The sequence below is a fragment of the Gigantopelta aegis genome, chromosome 15 (genome assembly GCF_016097555.1).
Source record: "Gigantopelta aegis isolate Gae_Host chromosome 15, Gae_host_genome, whole genome shotgun sequence".
Taxonomy (NCBI): Eukaryota; Metazoa; Mollusca; class Gastropoda; order Neomphalida; family Peltospiridae; genus Gigantopelta; species Gigantopelta aegis.
In genome coordinates, this window is record NC_054713.1 from 35,988,920 (window position 1) to 36,015,594 (window position 26,675).

General features: G+C 41.0%; 1 protein-coding gene across 1 annotated transcript in view; it reads right to left on the bottom strand.

Annotated features, from left to right (window-relative positions):
• Positions 1–6,250: 6,250 nt before the first annotated feature.
• LOC121389795 overlaps positions 6,251–26,675 on the bottom strand; it is an 84,491-nt gene continuing 64,066 nt past the window's right edge. The window contains exons 3-7 of the mRNA XM_041521444.1: positions 21,154–21,818; positions 19,682–19,892; positions 13,726–13,809; positions 13,095–13,244; positions 6,251–11,647 (exon numbers count right to left, since the gene is read on the bottom strand). Of these exons, the coding sequence (XP_041377378.1) occupies positions 11,409–11,647; positions 13,095–13,244; positions 13,726–13,809; positions 19,682–19,892; positions 21,154–21,818 (1,349 nt within the window). The 3' untranslated portion in view covers positions 6,251–11,408. The remainder of the gene's footprint in view (positions 11,648–13,094; positions 13,245–13,725; positions 13,810–19,681; positions 19,893–21,153; positions 21,819–26,675) is intronic.

Genomic DNA, 26,675 nt, shown 5'->3' on the forward strand with positions numbered 1-26,675 from the left:
TATTGAGAGACGAAACCCGCTGTCGCCAATTCATGGGCTACTCTTTTCGATTAGCAGCAAGGGATATTTTATATGCACCATTCCACAGACAGGATAGTACATACCACGGCCTTTGTTACACCAGTTGTGAAGCACTGGCTGGAAAGAGAAATAGCTCAATGGGTCCACCGACGGGGATCGATCCTTGACCGACCGCGCATTAAGCGAACGCTTTACCACTGGGCTACGTCCTGCCCCTTATAGTTTTGAGAGTAGCTCGTTATTGGAATCTAGCCTATCGATGGCTTTGTTGGGTGTCTCCCTAGCTTGCCCCGTAGTGGCCCTTAAAAGGGTCTGGACCCATATTCACAAAAAAGTGTAAATTTACATCTACGACTAGCACTTACGTGTGCCGTAGATTTACGTTTACGTGCAAGAAGCACCTTATTCTCAAAGCTGGTCGTAAATGTAAACGTAACTTAGTTGGACGTAAATCTACGATTTAACACTCTTACTGGAGTAATTAATAAAAACACATTAGAAACGATGGCTACCGGGTAAATAACAAATGCGCAAAACGCAATTTTGTTTGTCGTCTGCTAACAATAACATTGCGAACAGTGAACCATGGCATTTTGGTATTGGTGGGGTATTGGCCGAGTCGAAAACATCCGTTCTATCACGAACAAAAATATGTTCAATCCGTGGGCGTTCGCCATCGCAAACTGCTTCATTTATTGGAAATACTGCTAGTTTCCGTAAATAATAGTAAATAACGGCGATCGTGCTTGATTTATTATATGTACACAACTTACGTGCAGCGTTAGTTGCAACCTGAGGCACTCCTATATTTACGTCCAACTTTACACGTAACTTACGTTTTCGTTGTTTCGTGAATAGCTCTTCAGTCGTAGATTTACGTTTACGTGTAAAACTAGGCTTACGATATTTTGTGAATATGGGTCCTGATCTGTCCAGATCGCGGCAGGACAACCCACGGGTGACTCAATTTGCAATTGTGTATCTACACGGGAGATAAAGCCGGCAAACTCTTGATGATATCCTTCTGTCTCCTTTTCTTTCCTTATTTCTCGCTCCAGCCAGTGCACCACGACTGGTACATCAAAGGCTGTGGTATGTGCTATCCTGTCTATGGGATGATGTATATAAAAGATCCATTGCTGCTAATCGAAAAGAGTAGCCCTCGAAGTGGCGACAGCGGGTTTCCTCCCTCAATATATGTGTGGTCCTTAATTATATGTCCGACGCCGTATAACCGTCAATAAAATGTGTTGAGCGCGTCGTTAAATAAATAATTTCCCTCCTTTCTTCCTTTTCTTTCTTTTGTCCTCTTCCATCTTTCCCATCTGATTTTCATCCTATTGTTCCATTAGTAGCAAGGGATCTTTTATATGCACCATCCCGCAGATAGGATAGCACATACCACGGCGTTTGAAATACCGTCGTGGTGCATTAGCTGGAACGAAAAATAGCCCAATGGACCCGACGACGGGGATCGATCCTAAACCGACCGCGTATCAGGCGAGCGCTATACCACTGGGTAGGGTCCCGCCCTGTGTAGATACACATGTTAATTCATCGGACTATCATAGTGGAACATTTACAACTATATTCAAATGAAAATTATATATAGTCAGCTGAGTATATACAATTCAATTAACTGTTGTGTTATTACGCAATAACTGAGGCATTAGTTTAGTAGGGGATAGCAATCAGTCCATATAGTGTGAAACTACATTACAGCAGTTGAGAACACTATGGCTTTTAATTGTTGCCGCCAACTTATCAGCTAAGGACTAAAACCCATGACAATTACGAGTCAACAAATATATCTATCTTATAAATATAAGTTTTTTCATACATGAAAATATATATAGAGGCCAAGAGATAAACCGAAGAGGGAGACCCACGGGGAAACCCTTGAGGTCTCAGTCGCAATGTTAACTCTATCGTTTACCTAAGAGCTTAGACATTATATACTAGTATCTATATGTATTGTATCTATATCACCATGTTGTTAATTTGTTAATCATGTTTAATATTCGAAAGTAAAATACAAGAACCTACATTACCAACTTGCGACTTGTGTTAAATCATTTAACATTTATAAGAAAAGTTACGCTGTGTTAGAACTATAATGTGAATTTAGAATAATAGTTCAAAACACGTTGTACACTGTATACTGAGCAAATGTTTTTTTTTTTAAATAAAAACAGAGCACATTTTAAACCTGCAGGTATTTGCTGTCCACTATACAAAAAGAAGTTCGTTTTGTTTAACGACACCACTAGAGCACATTTGAAGTCAAACATTTGATAATTTTGACGTATAGCCATAGAGAGGAAACCCGCAACATTTTCCGTTATTAGTAGCAAGGGCTCTTTTATATGCACCATCCCACATACAGGATAGCACATACCACAGCCTTTGGTATATACCAGTCGTGAGAAATAGCCCAATGGGCCGACCGACGGGGATCGATCCTAACTGACCGCGCATCAAGCGAGCGCTTTACCAGTGGGGTACATACCGCCTCGTTACAAACGAAGGCCTAAAAAACGAACAGACTTGTTTTAGTCTTGTTTTTCGACTTTTTACTGTTATAGTCACGGGCCATTGACATCTTATATTACAAATTCAGCGAGTGTCCGCGCAAGTGTACCAACGCCATTGAGCCCCGAGTTGGATCTTCGTTGCTGTGAACACAGCCTTGTTCAAAGCTACCTGTCCATCAGATAAGGTTTTATGACTTTACGTCGACGACTTTACTACCATGATTTATTATTTCCCCTCGGAAACAATAACACTGACAACACAATATGAGCTAATAAGCATATACAACCAGGAAAATGATATATCATGAGTATACAAAGATCTTTTCTCTCTCTCTCTCTCTCTCTCTCTCTCTCTCTCTCTCTCTCTCTCTCTCTCTCTCTCTCTCTCTCTCTCTCTCTCTCTCTCTCTCTCTCTTTCTCTCTCTCTTCTCTCTCTCCTCTCTCTCTCTCTCTCTCTCTCTCTCTCTCTCTCTCTCTCTCTCTCTCTCTCTCTCTCTCTCTCTCTCCCCTCTCTCTCTCCCTCTCCCCCCTCTCTCTCTCTCTGTCTCTCTCCCCACCTGTCTTTCTCTCTCCCCACCTCTCTCTCTCCCTCTCTCTGTCTCTCTCCCCACCTGTCTCTCTCCCCACCTGTCTCTCTCTCTCTCTCTCTCTCTCTCTCTCTCTCTCTCTCTCTCTCTCGTCACCACTCCAAAAAAAAATGTAGCGTGCTTCCTTTCTAAGACTATATATCAGAATTACCAGATGTTTGACATCCAATAGAAATATTTGTTTAGCCCTGTCCTCATGTCACTGCCGCTCTCTCTCTCTCTGTTTCTGTCTGTATCTCCCCCTCTCTCAAACTCACCCCCCCCCCTCACTACGTGTCTGTATCCCCCATCCTACCCTCTCCTGCTGTTTCGCCTCTCCTCGTACTACTGCTGCGCTCTCCGTTTCTATTTCCATCTCTCTCTGTGTATCCCCCCAATCTCTGGTTCACCCTCCGCTCTCTCTCTCTCACTCTGCCCCCTCTCTGATTGTCTCTGTCTCCCTCCTTACTCCCCTCTCTATGTCTCTGTCCCCCGTCGGTGGGCCCCATTGGGCTATTTCTCGTTCCAGCCAGTGCACCACGACTGGTATATCAAAGACCGTGGTATGTGCTATCCTGTCTGTGATATGGTGCATATAAAAGATCCCTTGCTACTAATAGAAAAAATGTAGCGGGTTTCCTCTCTAAGACTATGTCAAAATTACCAAATGTTTGACATCCAATAGCCGATGATTAATAAACCAATGTGCCCTAATTGTGTCGTTAAACAAAACAAAACATCTCTCTCTCTCTCTCTCTCTCTCTCTCTGTCTCTCTTTCTCTCTCTCTTCTCTCTCTCTCCTCTCTCTCTCTCTCTCTCTCTCTCTCTCCCCTCTCCCCCCCTCTCTCTCTCTCTGCCTCTCTCCCCACCTGTCTTTCTCTCTCACCACCTCTCTCTCTCCCTCTCTCTGTCTCTCTCCCCACCTGTCTCTCTCTCTCTCTCTCTCTCTCTCTCTCTCTCTCTCGTCACCACTCCTGGAATATCAAACGCCGTGGTATGTGCCATCCTGTCTGTGGAATGGTGAGTATATAATGATAAAAATGTAGCAGGTTTCTTTTCTAAGACTATATATATCAGAATTTCCAACTGTTTCACATCCAATTGTGAATTATTTAATAAATATATGTGCTCTGGGTCGGGACGTTGCCCAGTGTTAAAACGCTCGCTTGATGCGCGGCCGGTCTAGGATCGATCCTCGTCAGTGAGCCCATTGTGCTATTTGTCATTCCAGCCAGTGCACCACGATTGGTAAATCAAAGGTCGTGGTACATGCTATCCTGGTTGTGGGATGTTGCATATACAAGATCTCTTGCTACTAATGGCAAAAAAAAATGTAGCGTGCTTCCTTTCTAAGACTATATGTCAGAATTACCAGATGTTTGACATCCAATAGAAATATTTGTTTAGCCCTGTCCTCATGTCACTGCCGCTCTCTCTCTCTCTGTTTCTGTCTGTATCTCCCCCTCTCTCAAACTCACCCCCCCCCCCTCACTACGTGTCTGTATCCCCCATCCTACCCTCTCCTGCTGTTTCGCCTCTCCTCGTACTACTGCTGCGCTCTCCGTTTCTATTTCCATCTCTCTCTGTGTATCCCCCCAATCTCTGGTTCACCCTCCGCTCTCTCTCTCTCACTCTGCCCCCTCTCTATTGTTGTCTCTGTCTCCCTCCTTACTCCCCTCTCTATGTCTCTGTCCCCCGTCGGTGGGCCCCATTGGGCTATTTCTCGTTCCAGCCAGTGCACCACGACTGGTATATCAAAGACCGTGGTATGTGCTATCCTGTCTGTGATATGGTGCATATAAAAGATCCCTTGCTACTAATAGAAAAAATGTAGCGGGTTTCCTCTCTAAGACTATGTCAAAATTACCAAATGTTTGACATCCAATAGCCGATGATTAATAACAAACAAAGTGCCCTAATTGTGTCGTTAAACAAAACAAAACATCTCTCTCTCTCTCTCTCTCTCTCTCTCTCTCTCTCTCTCTCTCTCTCTCTCTCTCTCTCTCTCTCTCTCTCTCTCTCTCTCTCTCTCTCTCGACCGAAGAATCCTGCATTAATAATACCTACATCAATAACCAACAATTGTAAGCGTAAAAAACACATTTTATTTCAACAGTTATTGTTCCACAGCCATAATTAAAAAAGTATCTGTATATGATAAAATATTTAAGTGAGCACACATCTGCAGCACACAGAATTCGAAGTCATAGAATAAAATTAATAACACATTCACAACAGTAAATAAATAATATATCCTTCGTAAGGCATTAAAGCAACTACCCTGAGTTTGTAGCCGATAAAAAAAAATCGGCTAATATCAGGGCTCGATGCCATCGGTGTTGTCATTAATTTTGAGCCCTGAAGTAACATTTTTGTCTAACTAATTAAACTATATCTATTACCTTCTGTTTTTTAAAGAATATATCTCGATATGGATTTTGGTCCATAATAATTTTGTACGTAATTCTTTCATTTTTCTTCTATTTCTAACCGCCAAACAATGTTTGAAATATTTGGGTCAAGGGGAATTCAAAATATATTTTTCGATATCAGGCCTTAGGCGCTATATTTCAAACTTTTACAAAATAGGCATTATTACCTAGAAGTATTAAAAGCGTGAGTGTATTAATCCACTATTTATATATCCTTAACGGCTACGAACTCAGGGCCAATCTTTTAAAAAAAATAATTATATCTTACTACTAATTTTATGATGACTTAGAAACAGAAAAACAAAAACAAAACAAACCATATCATCGCATGCGGTTTGGTGAATTACTGTAATCTGTGATATTGTCTATCGAATATTATTACTATTACAGATAGTTCTACATACATACATACATACACCAGAAAGGTATAAATGGTTTAGTAGTTTACAAAGACCAACACGTAATATGCACGTTTTTCGCGGGACATAAATAAAGAAATATAATATAATATAATATAATATAATATAATATAATATAATATAATACATTATATATATATATATATATAATATAATATAATATAATATAATATAATACATTATATATATATATATATATATGTCCCGCGAACGTGTATATGTATATAGATAGATAGATAGATAGATAGATAGATCGAGACAGAGATAGAAATATAGACAGACAGAGAGATAGACAAGCATATATAAACAGACAGACAGATAGATAATAGATAGATAGATAGATAGATGGATAGATGGATAGATCGATCGATCGATCGGTAGGTAGGTAGATGCACAGATAGATACACAGATAGAACACAGCAAGCAAATACAGGCCATATTTAGGACGATGTTACATGGCATGTAACATGCTTCTTGTATCATCGATGCTTCTTTTAAAGGACAGATTTATTTTTTTCGTCGATTTTAGCACAACCAATAAGCGGCGCAATGTTATAAAACACGTATGTCATTACGTCACAGACGTAACACTTGAATGACTAAAATCCAGATTCCAGGGCATGGGACCAATTTCACAGAACAGCGTAAACCTAATCGGAGTTCAGCTAGACCGAGCAGAAGTACGTTCGCTAGACTGGTTTATGCGCTTCACTGTAAACCAAATAGCCACATCGGGAACCAATCAAATGTTCGCGAACGTTGGTGAAACGTCTGCTGTCTGAATTCGGAGTTGATCTGAGTTGAGCCACAGCGAGCAGGAAAAAAAACACGTCCACTACACTGGTTTATGCGCTTCACAGTAAACCAAATGTCCACATCGGGAACCAGTCAAATATAATAGTTCGCGAACGTTAGTGAAACGTAAGGCTGGCTGAACTTGGGGCTATAGTTTTGCACGTAAACGCAATTCTACGACTAAACCACAATCCGTATTACAGCTAACAGTATCGCTAATATAGTTTTAGCATTTAGTATTTTATACTTTATGTTCTTTCTTTCTTACAATGCTTCATCTTCCGTAATGATGTAATTTTCTGCTCGAAACAGGTCTACGTCAAACACATGTAAACGTACGACATGTGTAATAGCTAGTTGCAAACGTAAATTTACGATCTTTTGTGAAATTGGCCTCTGTTCTTATAAAACTCGATAGTTTAGATTCAAGGCTCTAACTAATTATTATAACCCATTTGTTGTTGGGGTTTTTTTTCATGTTTTTTTTTTTTATCTTTTAATAAAAAAAACACCCACATGGAATTATGGCTACGGAGCTATAAATATTTGTTTTAAAATCGTTCATTTTAAACTAACGTCAGCTGCTTAAATGTTAATGGAAATAATTATGGTAGCGAATGTTAGCTGAAGTGGAGTGTATATTTAAATTTTCGTAATTTGTATGATTCTGGCTTAAGAAGGTCGTCTGTGCGAAATCCGGTCTTTAAGGAGACCAGACTATGACGTCATTCAATTTGAATCAATGTCACACTTTATTTTTGAGCCTTGAATTTAGAACTATAAATATTTAAAAGAGCAGAACCCATAACACATTAGCCTATGGATCTTATAGTTACAACAGTGATGCGAATTATGTAAAAAAATATATTTCAATATTGATGACATTAACATTTCAAATTTTAATACGACATGCTGTAGAATTGGTCTATCGAAGAAAAACGATGAATGAAAATACAAATTAATAACGAAAGTGAAAGTTATGGTGACGTCATAGATGATGTAATTAAAGGATCAGATCCTAGTTGTTGTTTTTCTGTTGTTTTTTCACCTTGAAAACATTTATGTTTAATATATATTTGTCGACAATTTTATACTATTTATACCTGAAACATCAGTATGTTCACATTACATGTGATTAAATATTATAAAAACAGTTTTATTTTATATTAACCAAAACACTGGAATAATCTTTGACCGAATTATTTCAAATTTAATTTGGCCGTTGAAAGAAATAATAAATTCGTACTTACAAAATTATTTTAAACACAAAATCGATACTGAAATAGTAAAAATTAAATGTATTAGTTATAAAGATATTCATATTCATGTTCATATTCATATTCTAAGCAAGAAATGTAAGTAAATTATACTTTTAATAATGTAAAAAAATATATAATAATAAAAAAATGTGTGCCGAAAGCTTTTGAAATGACAACAAACTACGGACAGTCCCTTTAATAAAACAAATGTTACGAAGTGCAGAACTTCGAAGCTTCTCATTGACCAATAATAATAATAATAATAATAATAAAACAACAATAAATTCATATTTCAGCCAAAAGCCCGTGGCTGCCAATGTAGCGTGTGCTAAAACCGTCATGTCACACGCAGAAATCCAAAGTGAAAAGGGGTAAACTTTAAAACTTGCACACTGCTTCCATTAATAGAAAGTAAAACAATGAATTAACAAATTATGATAGCTGAGATGTTAGATGACGTAAATAAATATATATGTTTTCAACATCAAATGAAAATCAGCCTCCACCGAGAGGATTCGAGCCAGCGTCCCTCTGTGCGAGACTACGGTAGTAATCTACCGAGTGCAGCTAGTAAAATGTAACCGTGCATTTGTATTTCAAATAAAGATGTTTAAAAATAGATAAATATCCAATAAACATGTTAAACAATTTTGAATACTAGTCTATAACTAAAACGAAACATAAAAACCTTAGATAAAGGAATACAATAACGTGTTGTTCACGTATAACCTGAGAATTCAAACAAGCTCTTTAAATAAAGGATGCTATGAAAGAGTAACATCCCTTGTTGAGCCAACGTAAAATAATCTGTTCTGTGACATACTAGAATGAGATGTATGCTGTTCAGAACAACACAATCGAATATGCTCTTTAACAACCGGATGTATAAAAGAGCAAATTCTAATGGTACTACTAAACCTCGACCAGGATGACCAATAAAGACGACCATTTCTTCTGTTCAATAAAGTGAGATTTTGATTAGCAGTTACATCGAGCAAACCAATCAATAGCTCAACGTGTTATGTGGGGATTTAGACTGAACGACATATCTGAGCTACGCTGCCGGTTGTACTCTCACAACGTACGTCCTGTCACGTGCAGTCTTTAGAAAGCACCATTCGTTTGTAATTTCCCAGAACCGCAAATCCACAAAATCAATGAGTTGAGTAAACTAAATATAGTAGAGCACGTTTCTCTGTGAAAAACTGGGAAATTGGAAAAAAGTAAAGAAAAGAAAAAGAAAAAGAGATCAACGAAACCAATATTCGTGCACAACATATTAAATGTATTTCAATAAATATTCGTGCTCTTACCCAGTAGCGTGTTCAGGAGGGCAATCGCTCGTGAACAAATTGACTGGTACCACCATCGCTTATCCTATCACAGCCATTTAACATTAGGCGCATAAACCAGTCTTACGAGAGACCGCGAGCGCTTGCACTCCTGAACGTGACTTTGTTAAAAGCACATACCCTAATTATTATAAAGTGCAAAAAAGTTTCGACTGTTGTAGCTTTTAAATAAATAAATAAATAAATACATAAATAAATAAAGATACACATAAATAGCTTAACTATAACACCGTAGAGGTGGGTTGCAGTACACAGCTACCAGTCATGACATGTTGACCGATAAGAGTTCATGATGGTCAAGCAAAAGATACGTCTATAACGCCACTACACAAGGAGATCAACAATGAATCAAGTGCAAATATTGACCTAAAAAAGTAATTTCTGTGTTATCCATTGCGAATCAATAACTTTCATGGCCACGAGCATTTATCACATTGTGACATAGACCATGATCACGAACCACGAATCACTAATCATTAATCACGAATTAACATCACGGGAGCCTGCTCGTCTGCTATGGAGGTGCCTTGTACTGCTATGCTAGTTTTATAACTGGTGTCAACAGGACACTGACTCACTAAAGCCGACGCCACACAATGCGACTGCCTCGTACGGGAATAGCCGATTGACAAGACACACATTACGATTTCATCGGTTGCTATGCAATCTGAATCGGCTATTTTCGTACTAGAAACTCGTATCGTGTGGCTTCGCCTTAACTCTTGAAGTAGAATTGGCCAGAAAATACCAATTGCATTGGCTTCATCTGTTGTAAGGCGAATTAATGACTGGCTGGCCCTTCAAGATGGTGGCATCTTCCTACGCCTACTTTTATCTAAAACAATAATGATTGTGAAATCACGAGTATTGGTTCAAGCACCATTGGTTCATAATCCATAGGCGTCGGAAGCGCAGAGGGAAAGTGTCCCCTATCCCCCACTATAATTATAATATATTGCCCCTCCCCCAGCTGAAATTCAAATTAATATGATAGCTGCCCCCCAGTTGCTGGTATCTCCCGAAGCCTATGTAATTAAAATGCAAACAATGGCATCCTGCTGAGTAATATTAGGACGAGGCGTGGTCAACCAGCGGCTACAACGACGTCCTTGAGCATAATAAAAATCACAACGTCAACATTAGTAATCGATTGTGGTAAAAACATTTTAAAAATGTAAAAAATAACAACTGTTAGAATCTTTTAAAAATCACAACGTACAACAGTACAAACGGCGCTTTCAAAACGCCGGACACATGGACGTCAAAACATCTTCCACGACGTCGTCTTGTTTCAGGAAAACACGCGCTCAATAAGGGCAGTACCCAGCAGAGGGGAAGCAGTGTGGTGGGGGAGGGAAGCCTGGTATTGGCGTAGCCAGAGGCGGTCAATTGGGGGGGGGGGGGGGGGGGGCTATGTCATTCCAATAAAACCTCGTTATTTCCCGCTACCTCTTTTCTTTTGCTTGTCGTCTATAACACGACTCGCAGACAGTCTAAGTGCCCCCCCCCCCCCATAAAATTCTGGCTACGTCAATTTCAGCTGGTTCTAGAAAAATTGAAAAAGGGCCCTTTTTGGTTTAGAATGTGTCCTTGTAGTCCCTTATAGTCCAGATGAAGATGGCTTTGGTAATACTGTACCATGACTGGGGTTTTTAAAACTGCCGCCTCTGCTTATTGTACGATAGGCACGGCCCTACTTCCTAGACATTCTAGTTTCAGAAAACACACACTCAGTCAGGGCTATAACACACAGGCGGTGGAGGTGGGGAGGCAGAACATATGAATAAGCTTCCCTTTTCAGCTTAAAAGAGCCTAACAAGTTTTTCATGATTAGCAAGACATGATTTGTTTTTGTTTACTGTCTCCCCTGTTATTTCAGGCTAGGTACGACCGTGCCTCCAGAAAACACACACTCAATGCCGAAACCAACATCAGCACTGCCGAAGCCAGAATTGCCGAAGCCGATGTTAGAATTGCCTAAGCCGACGTCAGCCTTGCCGAAGCCGACGTCAGACTTACCGAAGCCGACGTCAGACCTGCCGAAGCTCTGTCCTATTGGATTCTTTTCCTTTCCAGCACCAGCGAAAGCAGCGAGTCCTGGCCGACTCGCGCACTAATTCGTCCAGCGTCATGCACACTGCGGCTGCGAGAAAAAAGAAGGCCCCGCCCCAGCCGAGGCCGTAGCCGATGCCGTATCGGTGAGAGAGAATCTGGCCGTCCAACTCGATGGCGATCGGGAATATAATCAAGGCAACACCCGTGCTCAAAGCTGAAAGAGATAAAATAGTAGTTTAGTTACTTTAACTAAGTAGATAACCCATTGATGTACCCGTACTCAAAGCTACAAGAAATAAAATAATAGCTTAGTTACTTTCACTCAGTAGATAGTCCACTGACGTACGCGTGATGGTAGCTGAAAGACAACATAACCATTTTTAGGTTCTTTCATTCAGTAGGTTTTCAAATTGTTCCACGGGAGCTTAAAACTGAATGAATAAATGAATGAATGTTTAACGACACTCCAGCAAATTATGGTAAATCCAAAACCTCAGTGATGATCAACATCAATATAAAAATTAACAAATTAACAAAAACACAGTGTAAAAAAACTGTGCGAAAAATACAAATATCACAGATAAATAAAATTAAAATTTAGAATAAAAGTCAGCATCATGTAGAAATTGTAATAAAAGTTTCTCGTTGGAATCGAAATGAGTCCATCACATTTCTTTGACAAACTATATCTGTTCTAGTTTCTTTCAGATGCTTACACTCCACCAAAACGTTGACAGCGCTCACACCGAGGTGGAGGATCCTTCTTCAAGATAAATGAATGGGTCAAATATATATGACCAATGCTAGCACGACACAAGACTATTTCATCCTTCCTGCACTGCCTATTGGAGGACTGCCACTCTCCCAAGACTGGCTTGATAGCATCAAGCTTGTTCGCAACCGCACCGTCCCAATCATGTTGCCAAGTCGAAAAGATAAATTGGTTGATAGTATGTTTAAAATCAGTATAGGGCACACCAACCCTGGCATGAGGCAAATCCAAAGCAGACTTGACAGCTGAATCTGCCATTTCTTTACCCCTGATGCCAACATGGCTGGGCACCCAACAAAATACAATGTCTTTATTGGCAATGTATAAAAAGACACACTTTCGTATCACCATCCCAATTACTTAAAGCTGAAAGACAAAATAATTGTTATACTTTTACTCAGTAGATAACCCACTGACGTACGTGTGCTCAAACCTGAAAGACAATATAATCGTTAGTTACTTTCACTCAGTAGATAACACATTGACGTACGCGTGCTTAAATATAAAAATAAATAAAATAATTGTAAGTTACTTTCATTCAGTAGATAACCCACTGACGTACGCGTGCTCAAAGCTGAAAGACACAATTTCAGTTAATTACTTAGTAGATAACCTATTTATGTAGCCGTGTTTAAAGCCGAAAGGCGACATAATCGTTTAGTTACTTTCACTCAGTAGATAACCCATTGACGTAACGGTATTTAAAGCTGAAAGGCAACATAATCGTTTAGTTAATCGGTTAATGATTGAGAGAGAGAGAGAGAGAGAGAGAGAGAGAGAGAGAGAGAGAGAGAGAGAGAGAGAGAGAGAGAGAGAGGGGGAGAGGGAGGGAGGGAGGAACATATAGATAGAGAGACAGTATTATTGAAACGTGATAATGTGTTCTTACCACAAACGAGGAATATCTCCCCCGCGGAATGGAAGTAGTAAATCTTTCTGGGTAATGGACTGGTACACACTCCGCAGATAGACAGCATGGATGCTACGAAGCCAAACGTAGCAGCGAACAGCATCAGTCCAATCACAGCGTTTTGCCAATCTAAAAAATTACGTAAGCAATTATTATGCCATGCAACCCTTGGTCCATATTTTCGAAGTTATCTTAAAGCGACGATATCGTAAAACCGTCGTAGGTTATGTCGAGTGTCGTAGCGACGTCATAGCTTGCGACGCTTTTACGTTATCGGGATTTAGTGAGTACGGTAGGTTATACATTTTTGGTTTGTGTGTCCATTTGTTGTACTATTTCGGTTGAGAAACGGTTGAAACATGGTGCCACAAGTAGATATATATAGGGTATGTAAAAAGATCTGGACATTGTAAGAACCACACTAACTACGTCCCTCCCAAACACCCTACACACGCGCCTGATGCTACTTGATATCAAAACAGTGATCTGGACTCCCTCCTCTCCTCCCCACTCTCCACCAAAGATGGTCGATTCTTCAACCAACTGCATTACCCTCACCCCACGTCCACCCACCCCCAAAATAACAACAAATAACAACACTCAAGCATACGTGGCTTTTTCTCAGGACACAAAGCAACTGCTTCCGGGTCAGACAGGTTTTGGTAGCAGTTGGCCCAAATTCCGGCGCTGAAGCCTGTGGAAGAGAAGAAAAATAGAATGACTGTCAGTGATTACAACGTGTCGATCAAAGCTGAGGCCGAGCGTTCGCGAACAGTTAGACTGGTTTTCATTGCTTTCCCAGCCCATCACATTCATTTAAAGCTAAGTGCAAAAAACCCACTCTAGTCAGTGACAGCTAGCGCCTCACCTCATAAACATATATCTTTATTGATTTCAGGAAAACGAGTGTTCCGATGTTCACAGACCGGCCTCGGTGGTGTCGTGGTTAAGCTATCGAACATTAGGCTGATAGGTACAGGGTTCGTAGCCCGGTACCGGCTCCCACCCAGAGCGAGTTTTAACGCCTCAATGGGTAGGTGTAAGACCGCTACACCCTCTTCTCTCTAACTAACCACTATCAACTAACAACTAACCCACCGTCATGGACAGACAGCCCAGATAGCTGAGGGGTGTGTGCCCAGGAAAGCGTGCTTGAACCTTAATTGGATAGAAGCACGAACATAAGTTGAAATGAAATGATGTTCACAATCAGTTGGGATCGGTCACATGTCATGTCACATTCACTTAATGTTAAGCGCAAAAGACAACCAGTCCGGCCATCGATCTTACGCTTCGAATCGATGATTCCTGTTAATAGATCTGTCTGTCATAAACCCAGTCGTTTTCGTTTGCAGGTGACCTTTCGTCGTGAAAAGTCATCCGCCTTGATAAAGGCTAGCTTAACTACTAATAGGCTAGTTGGTGTTTTTTAAATGGTCAATAGAAAAGGTCATCTGGAAGCAAGTTAATATAATGTTTGATTGATATATATTAATAACTAGCTTGTGTTACAAAACTGTGTTTGTATTATGAATTACATGTTGTATAATTAGTATATTGTGTATAAAGAAAGAAAGCAAGAAATGTTTTATTTAACGACGCACTCAACACATTTTATTTACGGTTATATGGCGTCAGACATATGGTTAAGAACCACACAGATTTGGAGAGGAAACCCGCTGTCGCCACTACATGGGCTACTCTTTCCGATTAGCAGCAAGGAATCTTTTATTTGCGCTTCTCACAGGCAGGATAGCACAAACCATGGCCTTTGTTGAACCAGTTATGGATCACTGGTCGGTGCAAGTGGTTTACACCTACCCATTGAGCCTTGCGGAGCACTCACTCAGGGTGTGGAGTCGGTATCTGGATTAAAAATCCCATGCCTCGACTGGGATCCGAACCCACTACCTACCAGCCTGTAGACCGATGGCCTAACCACGACGCCACCGAGGCCGGTATATATTGTGTATAAATTCCTATTGTTGAGGACGTCTGTGGTACACAGACGAAATGTCGAGTTTTATATTCTTTTCTTTTTTTAACTTAAAATGTGATTCTTTAAATGGATGGTTTTAAGATAAAAGACTTGTTTTTTTTAATATATGATGTGTAACGTGCTTAACGGGGAATTTTAAAGGGGATATCCTGAGGGGGTTTTAATGAATAAAAGTATATAATAGATACATTTTCTTGTTTACAATGTCAGTGTCTTTCGATCCATTTTGATTGTAGTTGCAAGAACTTTTTTCTTTTAAAGCCATTAAAAGTGCCATTTAAAACGGGCGGGGAGTGGGGGGGGGGGTGGTCACGGTATCCCAGTGGCGCCCTCTGAATCTGCCAATGCACACACACGCGCACCACACACACACACATACGCACACACATACATGTACACACATACACACACACATACATATACACACACACACACATACATACACACACACACACACACAGACACACACACGCACAAGCGCGTTTATGTAAAATATCCCCTCGCACGTACACATTCACACGCACGCACACACGAATGCACGCACACTAATATTCGAAACTAGAAAATGTAATTTTGATTGTTAAAAACACCTTACACGTTACAATGGCAGTAAACACAGGACAGTCTGTTTAATTAAACAATATATATGTCTTGTCCCTTGTTACTGTTTGTTTATCTCAATAATCATAAATGGACCTCTCCTAAAGACGTCGCTGTCGTTACTAACACGGCTGCAACGTCAGACGTAGTACATCGTGCACGTTCTACTCGTAACGGCCACAGATCGATAAATATTAGACATCAGATGGAACCGTGTTGCCATAGAAACGGCGGTGACAATTTTCCTGGCGGCAGAGTTTAGTGGACGCTTGGCATGATCCACCCACGTAGAAATGTAATTGGTCCACGGCGCTATTGAACTTGACATTGCGGAGGTGGAAACTGTCCTAAAAAAATGATATTTTGCAGAACGAAAGGAAATGGATGGACGTCACCTTGATATATTTTTAATCTACGATTATTGGATACTTGTAGGGCAAGAGAAAAAAGGAGGTGGGATGGAATGAGAGAGAGAGAGAGAGAGAGAGAGAGAGAGAGAGAGAGAGAGAGAGAGAGAGAGAGAGAGAGAGAGAGAGAGAGAGAGAGAGAGAGTGCCTCATACGATAATAGCCACGAGAATAGTCCCTTGTGACAATACAACATTACTCATTAATCAAGCGATAATTTTCGTGATTATATTGGATTTAAATTATTATACAAAATCTCAGTTAACAGGAGGTTGACAATGAAAGAATTTCTTAACCTCTGAAAATCTCGATCATTAGCATAGAAAAGTTACTTGTTGTAAAATGCGATACATGGCAAATTCCCTACTCTGGCTGCTATAATATCTGCCATCTTTGAGTTAAATAATGTTCCAGTATCTTGATTAACTGGAGGCAATTCAATATAGAATCCTTGACCCTAAAACCAAGCCATAGACATCAACAGTGATAACGTATCGGAGATATTGTTCGTTCTGTTTTGGTAGCCATCTTGGATGTCATCTTGAATATTTAAAAATGCTCAAGAGTTTCAAGTTTACTGCCCTCAGATCCTCAATCAGTACCTTTGAAAGAGGCGAAAACCACAAAGAACAATTGTGGGTACCGAACTGCAAGGTTCAGTGTCCTGCCGCCAAACTATCCGTTTCTTCTTAAGACGACCACTTTGATGACCATCTTGGATTCAAATGATGGTGCAATATCCTAGTTATCAAGATGTTATAAATGATGTTATAACCAGGAAAGTCCAATCACTGACATCCAAAGTTTTAGTTTAAGTGAGAAATATCAATTGTGGCCTACGTGTTGCGATATAATTTTAATTTGACCTTGACCATGAACTGACCGTGACCTCTAAACATGGGCATCTGCCTCTCAAATATTCTGTATGGTCGCAAAGTACAATTACGTCCAGATTAGTGCTTCAGAACAGCTTTACTAGACAGTGTGTAAATTAGACCTTTGACCTTGACCTGATCTTGACCTTGACCTCTAAAATCGGGTAGCCTCCTTTCAAAACAACTGTATCGTCTTAAATACAACTGTGCAAAATTTGGTGCCTCACGCAAAAATGTTCACAAGACGTTGATAATTTTAATAGACACAAAAATTAAAGCCGCACACCCTAGTTCCATCCAGCAAAAATAAATTATAATTTGGTTAATCTACAAACCTGTAACACACTTAGATCACGTTTTTATCAAACGGAGTGAAAAAGCAGGTTTTATATCGATAAATACCATGGGAATCCCCATGTCCCAATTGCTTGAAATCATTTTGAAAGTTAGTATTCTGATGTCACCGGTAGATGTCGCTCGAAGCACAACAATGCCTACGTCACGACAAATTTCACAGACTTGGGGTGCGTTCCTTTCACCTCTCCTGGACATGTTCCAATTGTTCTGTCCTGGTTGTATCCGCTCTCCAGATATCGTAAGACTTAGCCAAATTATTGGTTTTAAGGGTTTGTAACGTTTTGTATTGAGACACTTACTTGTCTGAACTTTATTGTTACTGCAAATGTTCACGAACTGTGAAGAAAAATCTCACAAATTAACAACAACAAATCGGATGTTGATTGCGCGAACCGTGCACGAGAAAACAAACCGAACCAAAATAATAACGGTCACGTGGTATACCAACGTCTGTGATATTGAAATGGAAATATCCCGTCTAAAAATAGATTAGACCTTGTCTGCTCAACGGTTTTTTCTCAGAGGCCCGTGCCATTTTATGAAATACGAAAAATGGATTTTGAGGTATTACAAAAACCAGGATTACCAGGATTACCAAAAAACACTTCAGGTGAATGGAAATGTATATTCTAAATATTAAACGGTAAGTAAAGTGCAATTTTATTTGTGAAAAAATGGGTTTAATAGCGAAAAACAACGCCGTAATGGTTAACAACTAGCCGTAACTAGGGTGTGTCCCTTTAATAGGATTCAAACTGAATTAATATATTATTTGTGTTTCTTGTGTTGTACAGTATACAGGGTTAATAGCCTTAAAGACCAAACAAATTCAAAGACTTTCAAAGACATTTACCTGCCATTTTCAAAGACTTAAATGACTTTTACACAGCCGCCAAAGACAATAGAATGCAATAAAACAAAATATCAAATCAGTTTGTTTACGTTGCTGTCTATAGCAAGAAATTGGGCTTTTTCATATGCATCATGACAGGTTAAACCTTGTAACTGGAAAATATCAAGTGCATGCAGCTGTAAAAATAATTGTGTTATGATGTAGCTACGCCAGCAGAAAGAAGGTCATAGTATTGATGCTGATTGAGAACAATTCTGACTGAAACCTGATCTTACTGTCAATCCACTTTGGAATACACTCGCAGTGGATGATCTGAAATGAGCCAACGTCATATCGGGTAATGGTCGCGTGACACCGAGTCTACGGAATGTAAACAAACCCGAGCTGCAGTCAGCGCATGACAGAGGCTATTACCAAAAGCTTTATGGTATCTTTCCTGTTGTCGGGGGGGGGGGGGGGGGGGGGGGGGGGGGGGGCAGGATTTAGCTCAGCCGGTAGAGCACTCGCCTGAGGTGTTTGGATCGTGGGATCGAATCTCGGCAGAACCATTAATATTGGTGGTCGGGTACTGAGAATGACCCTAGGGCCTAAAATGACGGTCCCCATGCAGACTGTATGCAAAGCAATTTAAACCATATCATAAGTGTTGGACGGAGAAAATGGACATTTTGGACAAATAGCGGAAAACCTTCATCTCTTTTGGAATATCAAAGGCCATGGTATGTGCTGTCAGGTGTGGTTAAGTGCATATAAAAGATGTTCTGCTAATAGGGGGGGAAAAGCTGATTTCCTACAAAGACTACTTGTCAGAATGATCAAATGTTTGACATCCAATAGCCAATGATTGATTAATCAAAATGCTCTAATCATATCGTTAAACAAAACAAACCTTTAACTATTGTCGTATCCAGAATTTTATATTGGTGGGGGTGGCACCTACGAAAATAACTCATAAAAGGTGTTGGGGGAGGTGTGATTGGAGGATTAGCCCCCATCCCCCTTCCCGCCTACGCCAGTGCTTATAAATTTCCTACTGTCTGGATAGTACATACCATGGCATTTGCTGTATCAGTCGGTATATTATCTATCCCCATGTTTGATAAGTATACCCACATATCCTATGCTTTTTTTTTTATCATGTTGGTGGAAATAAAGTATTTATACATGCATTGTATTTGCATCCAATCAATAGACATCGACAGCAGTCCCTATTAACGCTGTTTTGAGTGGGATATCTCTACATGTCTTCAAACTGTGTTAGCGACATTCAGTGAAAAACCAATCGATATTACAGAGCAACACAATATTGTTGCATTATGCTATCGATCGGTTGGTCGTCTCCGGTAGCACTAGATACCGTTTTATTGGGATGATGAACACACTGACTGATTTAATATTCAACATATAACACCAGCAAAGAAGCAAAAACACACGCAATGCACAACGCGTCCCTTAGCTAGCAGACGACAACTCACCTTTTCCCGCCAACCAGTGTGCGTTCATGATGGCGGTGAGAATAAAAGCCATGGCAGAGATGGTCGCGAACACTCCGAACAGACGAAACGGTCGCCATAATTTCGCTTCCCTGAGGTAGTAATCCTCCCCAAATTTGCGCAGATCCGAACTATTTTGTCCAGTTTTGAATTTGAGAAAATTTTTCATTTTCAGACCCAAAAAATCAGTCTCCTTTTAAGTACTATATCCATAATACACAATGAATGAATAACCCGTCGCCGATTTTTTTTTGGTCAGATGACATGCCGCATCATTGGCGCCAAAACAAAAACCGTTAACAAGCAGACGTCGATTTTACGGCGCGTGTTTGTGTGTGTATGACAGACGACAATCTCTCTCTCTCCCCGCATCTGGTTGAAAGCTCAGACACAGCGGGCGACCTTCATCTGGGGAAACAACTTCATTATGCACGTCATTTCAATGCGATTGTCCCCCAAACTGCGAATTAATGTGGATATTACATGGCGGACGAGCGATTTGAGGCGGCCGCCTGTAATTTTTCTTTGAGAGAAAAGAATTGATTTATCCCGTAATCTAGCAAACTCGTATTGGCGATCTATTTTAAGCTCCCAGACTTGTTGCTACAGATTGACCGAAGATGCAAGCAGATATGTGGATCGCACGGTGATCAAATACTGGGGGGATAACAAAAGCCGGAAGAATTGGGCAGAGGAAGGAATTCGTTTGCCGGAAGCTTCGAGAGTTCGTGTGGCGATCGTGTTTGCCGAACAGCTGGGTGTCTGTTGTGCTAGAGGAAAGAGTCGCCATTAAGTGAGATAACTCAATACCCGAATCAGATCGATCGGCCTGAGGTCAATGACGAAAACATGTTTACTGAAGCTCGATTCCAGATGAAGGAATATTGATGACTTTTAGATTAGACGATGATGGCGAAGGGTTAATTCGTTCGAAGTCTAATGGTTTAATTCAGAGAGCCTTTCATTCGTCCAGAATTCTTGCCAGTCATGCATCCATCCATTCATTAATTGTTCTACTGTTTACCACAACCATCTCGAGTTTCTTCTTTATTTTCTACATGATCCCCGCCGTCATAGGTAATACATCAATTGCCACATCCCCATTTGCCTCCTACATGCATCTCCCCGTCCAATACCGCACCCCTATCCATCACTCCGTCAAATACCGCACCCCTCCCCATCACTCCCTAAAACACGACACCCCTATCCATCACTTTCTTAAACACGACACACTTATCCATCACTCCCTCAAACACAACACCTCTATCCATCATTCCCTCAAACACGACACCTATACATCACTCCCTCAAACACGACACCCCTATCCATCACTCCTTTAAACAGCACTCTCCTATCCATCACTCCCTCAAATACGACATCCCTATCCATCACTCCCTCAAACACCACACCCCTATCCATATCACTCCCTCAAACACGACAACCCTCCCCATTACTCCCTCAAACATGGCATCCTTCCCCATCATTCCCTCAAACACCACACCCCTATCCATCACTCCCTCAAACACCACACCCCTATCCATCACTCCCTCAAACACCACACCCGTATCCATCACTCCCTCAAACGCCACACCCCTATCCCTCACTAGCTCAAACGTCACACCCCTATCCATCACCCCCTCAAACGCCACACCCCTATCCATCACTCCCTCAAACACTATACCCCTATCCATCACTCCCTCAAACACCACACCCCTATCCATCACTCCCTCAAACACCACACACCTATCCATCACTCCCTCAAACACCACACCCCTATCCATCACTCCCTCAAACACGACACCCCTACCCATCATTCCCTCAAACACCACACCCCTATCCATCACTCCCTCAAACACTATACCCCTATCCATCACTCCCTCAAACACCACACCCCTATCCATCACTCCCTCAAACACGACACCCCTACCCATCACTCCCTCAAACACCACACCCCTATCCATCACTCCCTCAAACACCACACCCCTATCCATCACTCCCTCAAACACCACACCCCTATCCATTACTCCCTCAAACACCACACCCCTATCCATTACTCCCTCAAACACGACACCCCTATCCATCACTCCCTCAAACACCACTCTCCTATCCATATCACTCCCTCAAACACGACAAACCTATCCATCACTCCCTCAAATACCACACCCCTATCCATCAATCCATCAAACACCACACCCCTATCCATCACTCCCTCAAACACGACACCCCTATCCATTACTCCCTCAAACACGACACCCCTATCCATCACTCCCTCAAACACCACTCTCCTATCCATATCACTCCCTCAAACACGACACACCTATCCATCACTCCCTCAAATACCACACCCCTATCCATCACTCCCTTAAACAGCACACCCCTATCCATTACTCCCTCAAACACCACACCCCTATCCATCACTCCCTCAAACACCACACCCCTATCTATCACTCCCTCAAACACCACACCCCTATCCATTACTCCCTCAAACACCACACCCCTATCCATTACTCCCTCAAACACGACACCCCTATCCATCACTCCCTCAAACACCACTCTCCTATCCATATCACTCCCTCAAACACGACACACCTATCCATCACTCCCTCAAATACCACACCCCTATCCATCAATCCATCAAACACCACACCCCTATCCATCACTCCCTCAAACACGACACCCCTATCCATTACTCCCTCAAACACGACACCCCTATCCATCACTCCCTCAAACACCACTCTCCTATCCATATCACTCCCTCAAACACGACACACCTATCCATCACTCCCTCAAATACCACACCCCTATCCATCACTCCCTTAAACAGCACACCCCTATCCATTACTCCCTCAAACACCACACCCCTATCCATCACTCCCTCAAACACCACACCCCTATCTATCACTCCCTCAAACACCACACCTCTATCCATCACTCCCTCAAACACCACACCCCTATCCATCACTCCCTCAAACACCACACCTATCTATCACTCCCTGCCCCTCGCTTCTCTCCATCACAACCACGCCAACTCCCATCTTTATCATCTTCATCATCTAGCAATCCCTGTGTATCAATTCCCTCTGGTCTCATTTGACTATCCAGTTTATCATCTTTATCATCTTTATTATCTAGCAATCCCTCTCTTTCGATTCCCTCACCTTTCATTTGATTATCCGGTATATGACGCTGTACCCAATGGTATAACCAGGGGGCGAGGGAATGGCGCCTTGTGCCCCCCCCCCCCCCACCCCGCACCCCCCGCCAGAACAGACGACATTTTTCATTATGTTTGAGTATTGCTATTTTATACATATTTTGATCTTTTTTTCTTTTAAACTACACATACAAATTGAGAATTTTTTTTATTATTTCCAAAAAAGGTTTTCCTTTTTCATTTATGTGAAGCCAAACTGGAATTACCGGCAATTTTTTTGTTTTGCTAATACGACGTATAGATATTACAGAAGCCGCTGTTGCAAATTTGAAAAGTGATATGGAAGTCTTTGGAGACCTATAACAGAAATGCTGAAAAGTGGGCAATATTTGAGCGATGCTTTGTAAGATAACAAGAGAGTGAGTAACCATAATAACAGAAATCAATACTGGGAAAATAAAGACGGGTGATTTTTTTTATATAGAAAAATTAAAACTTGTTTGAAGATGTAGACTTAATATGCTTTGTGAGCTTTTGTGTGTGTGTGTGTGTGTGTGTGTGTGTGTGTGTGTGTGTGGTGTGGTGTGTATGTGTGTTTTGTGTGTGTGTGTGTGTGTGTGTGTGTGTGTGTGTGTGTGTGTTTGTGTGTGTGTGTGTTTGTGTGACTGTGTGTGGTGTGTCTGTGGGAATTTTCTTTTTTTGTGAGCTTTTTTGTTTGTGTGTGTGTGTGTGAGAGAGAGAGAGAGTGAGAGAGAGAGAGAGAGAGAGAGAGATAGAGAGAGAGGGACAGTGTGTGTGTGTGTGTGTGTGTGTTTGTATGTGAGTGTGTTTGTGTGTGTGTGTGTTTGTGTGTGTGTGACAGTGTGTGTGTGACAGTGTGTGTGTGTGTGTGTGTGTGTGTGTAACAGTGTGTGTGTAGTGTGTTTGTGTGTGAGTGTGTGTGTATGTGGATATATGTGTGTGTGTGTGAGAGACAGTGTGTGTATGTGTGTGTGTGGTGTGTGTGTGTTTGTGTGCGCGTGTGCGTGTGCGTGTGTGTGTGTGTGTGTGTGTGTGTGTGTTTACTAGAGATTACGTATTCAAGGATCGAAATTCGCTGACATTCCTACCGGCTATTCGATGCAGCAAGCTACAAACACAAACGTAAAATAATTGCCGATTTGACGGGACGATATGCAGAACAAAAGTACATTAAAAAAAATCTCCCGATCGGTGGTGATGTTTACAAGTCTGGACGGCAATGGTTCAATACCTGCGGATTCCCAAAACTTTAAAAATATTATTCAGAAAATCACCTTGGAAACCAAAAAGTTAAAGTTAAAGTTTGTTTTGTTTAACGACACCACTAGAGCACATTGTGACACGTAATAAGAGGAAATCGGTTACATTTATTTTAATTACCGACTAAGCTACATTCCTAGAATATGAAGGAAACAAAATTTTCGGTCTCGCAAATCCCAGTAGAAGATCGGTTAAGCCATCTGATCGGTTAAGCTGGTAGGTACGGGGTTCGCAACCCGGTACCGGCTCCCATCCAGAGCGAGTTTTAACGACTCAATGGGTAGGTGTAAAACCACTACACCCTCTTCTCTCTCACTAACAGCTAACACCTAACTCACTGTTGTGGTTAAGCCATCGGACATAAGTCTGGTAGGTACGGGGTTTGCAGCCCGGTACCAGCTCCCATCCAGAGCGAGTTTTAACGACTCGGTGGGTAGGTGTAAAACCACTACACCCTCTTCTCTCTCACTAACAGCTAACACCTAACTCACTGTTGTGGTTAAGCCATCGGACATAAGTCTGGTAGGTACGGGGTTTGCAGCCCGGTACCAGCTCCCATCCAGAGCGAGTTTTAACGACTCGGTGGGTAGGTGTAAAACCACTACACCCTCTTCTCTCTCACTAACAGCTAACACCTAACTCACTGTTGTGGTTAAGCCATCGGACATAAGTCTGGTAGGTACGGGGTTTGCAGCCCGGTACCAGCTCCCATCCCGAGCGAGTTTTAACGACTCGGTGGGTAGGTGTAAGACCACTACACCCTCTTCTCTCTCACTAACAGCTAACACCTAACTCACTGTTGTGGTTCATCCATCGGACATAAGGCTGGTAGGTACCAGGTTCGCAGCCCGGTACCGGCTTCCGCCCAGAGCGAGTTTTAACGACTCAATGGATAGGTGCAAGACCACTACACCCTCTTCTCTCTCACTAACCACTAACCAACTAACAACTAACCCACTGTCCTGGACAGACAGCCGAAATAGCTGAGGTATGTGTGCCCAGAACAGCGTGCTTGAACCTTAATTGGATAGAAGCACAAAAATAAGTTGAAATGAAATGATGAAATAATGGTATAATGTCACCCCAGTACGAAAACATATCCTGTACATGATGTCAAACAAACGTATAATAGGTCGATATCAATCAAGATAAAAGATATAATGAAATTGTCAATAAAACACAGTGTGAACAGATGTTAAAGCTAAAAGCTTGTTTTGTTTAACGATACCACTAGAGCACATTGATTTATTAATCTTGACTAGGGGCGGGACGTAGCCCAGTGGTAAAGCGCTCGCTTGATGCGTGGTCGGTCCGGGATCGATCCCCGTCGATGAGCCCATTGGACTATTTCTCGTTCCAGCCAGTGCACAGCGACTGGTATTACAAAGACCGTGGTATGTGTTATCCTGTTAGTGGAATGGTGCATACAAAAGATCCCTTGCTACTACAGGACAAATGTAGCGGGTTTCCTCTCTAACACTATATGTCAAAATTACCAAATGTTTGACATCCAATAGCTGATGATTCATAAATCAATGTGCTCTAGTGGTATCGTTAAACAAAACAAACTTTAATCATCACTATTGACATTTAACAATTCTAGCACATAGTCTTCAGAGGAAACCCTGTGTATTTTTCCATTGGCAGTAAGGTATCTTTTATATGCACTTTCCCATATACTGCACCTAATTATCAAAACGAAACAACATATTTGAAAACATTATCAAAGATGATTATGACGGAACTCGTTTTAAAAATTGTTTAAAGTGACAGACCCTAGTTTTTAAACATTAAGACGTATTTTTCACCATTAAAGCTGTTTTTGATAAATTAAGTACTTATATTTTATTATTTAGAATATTAATTTTCGTACACCTTAAGTGGTTCTGGTCATCCAGGATTTTGCAATACCCTAAAATGCACTTTTGTTCTTTATTCTAAAAACCCAAAATTTGAATATTTAAGCAAGAAGTTGTTAATGATGTATATTTTGCCTATACAATTCCATATAATAGGCGAAAAATAGTTACAAATTTAAAGTTTGTTTTGTTTAACGAATCCACTAGAGCATATTGATTTACTAATCATCGGCTATTTTATTTATTTATTTATTTATTTCTATCTTGTTTTTATATTAGTTTTCTTGGTTGAAGTAACAATTATTATGTTTTATTAACTTAATAAATTTCGGGATTGACAGTAGGGTAGAGGTCAGGGCCTGTGGAATGTATTTGAAAGTGGGGATGGGGTAACCTCAGTGCGATGGCGCGAGAACATTTTGAATTTCAGGTGTTTAATTACAGAATTTTCACCTTTCTGAGCACAATAACAAAGGAAAAAGTGGGAGAGGTTATCATCCCAGTAGCCCCCTCTGTTATTCAACCCCTGAAGGTAAGGCAGCGGTAAGAAACAAAAGTTGAAATTTTGCTTATGTGATGAATATAACATATTACGGGAAATAACTCTTGTCATTTCGAAAATTAAATAGAGAAATGCAGTTGTGTCCCTTGCTATACTAAAACTACCGACTTCAGTGAATTT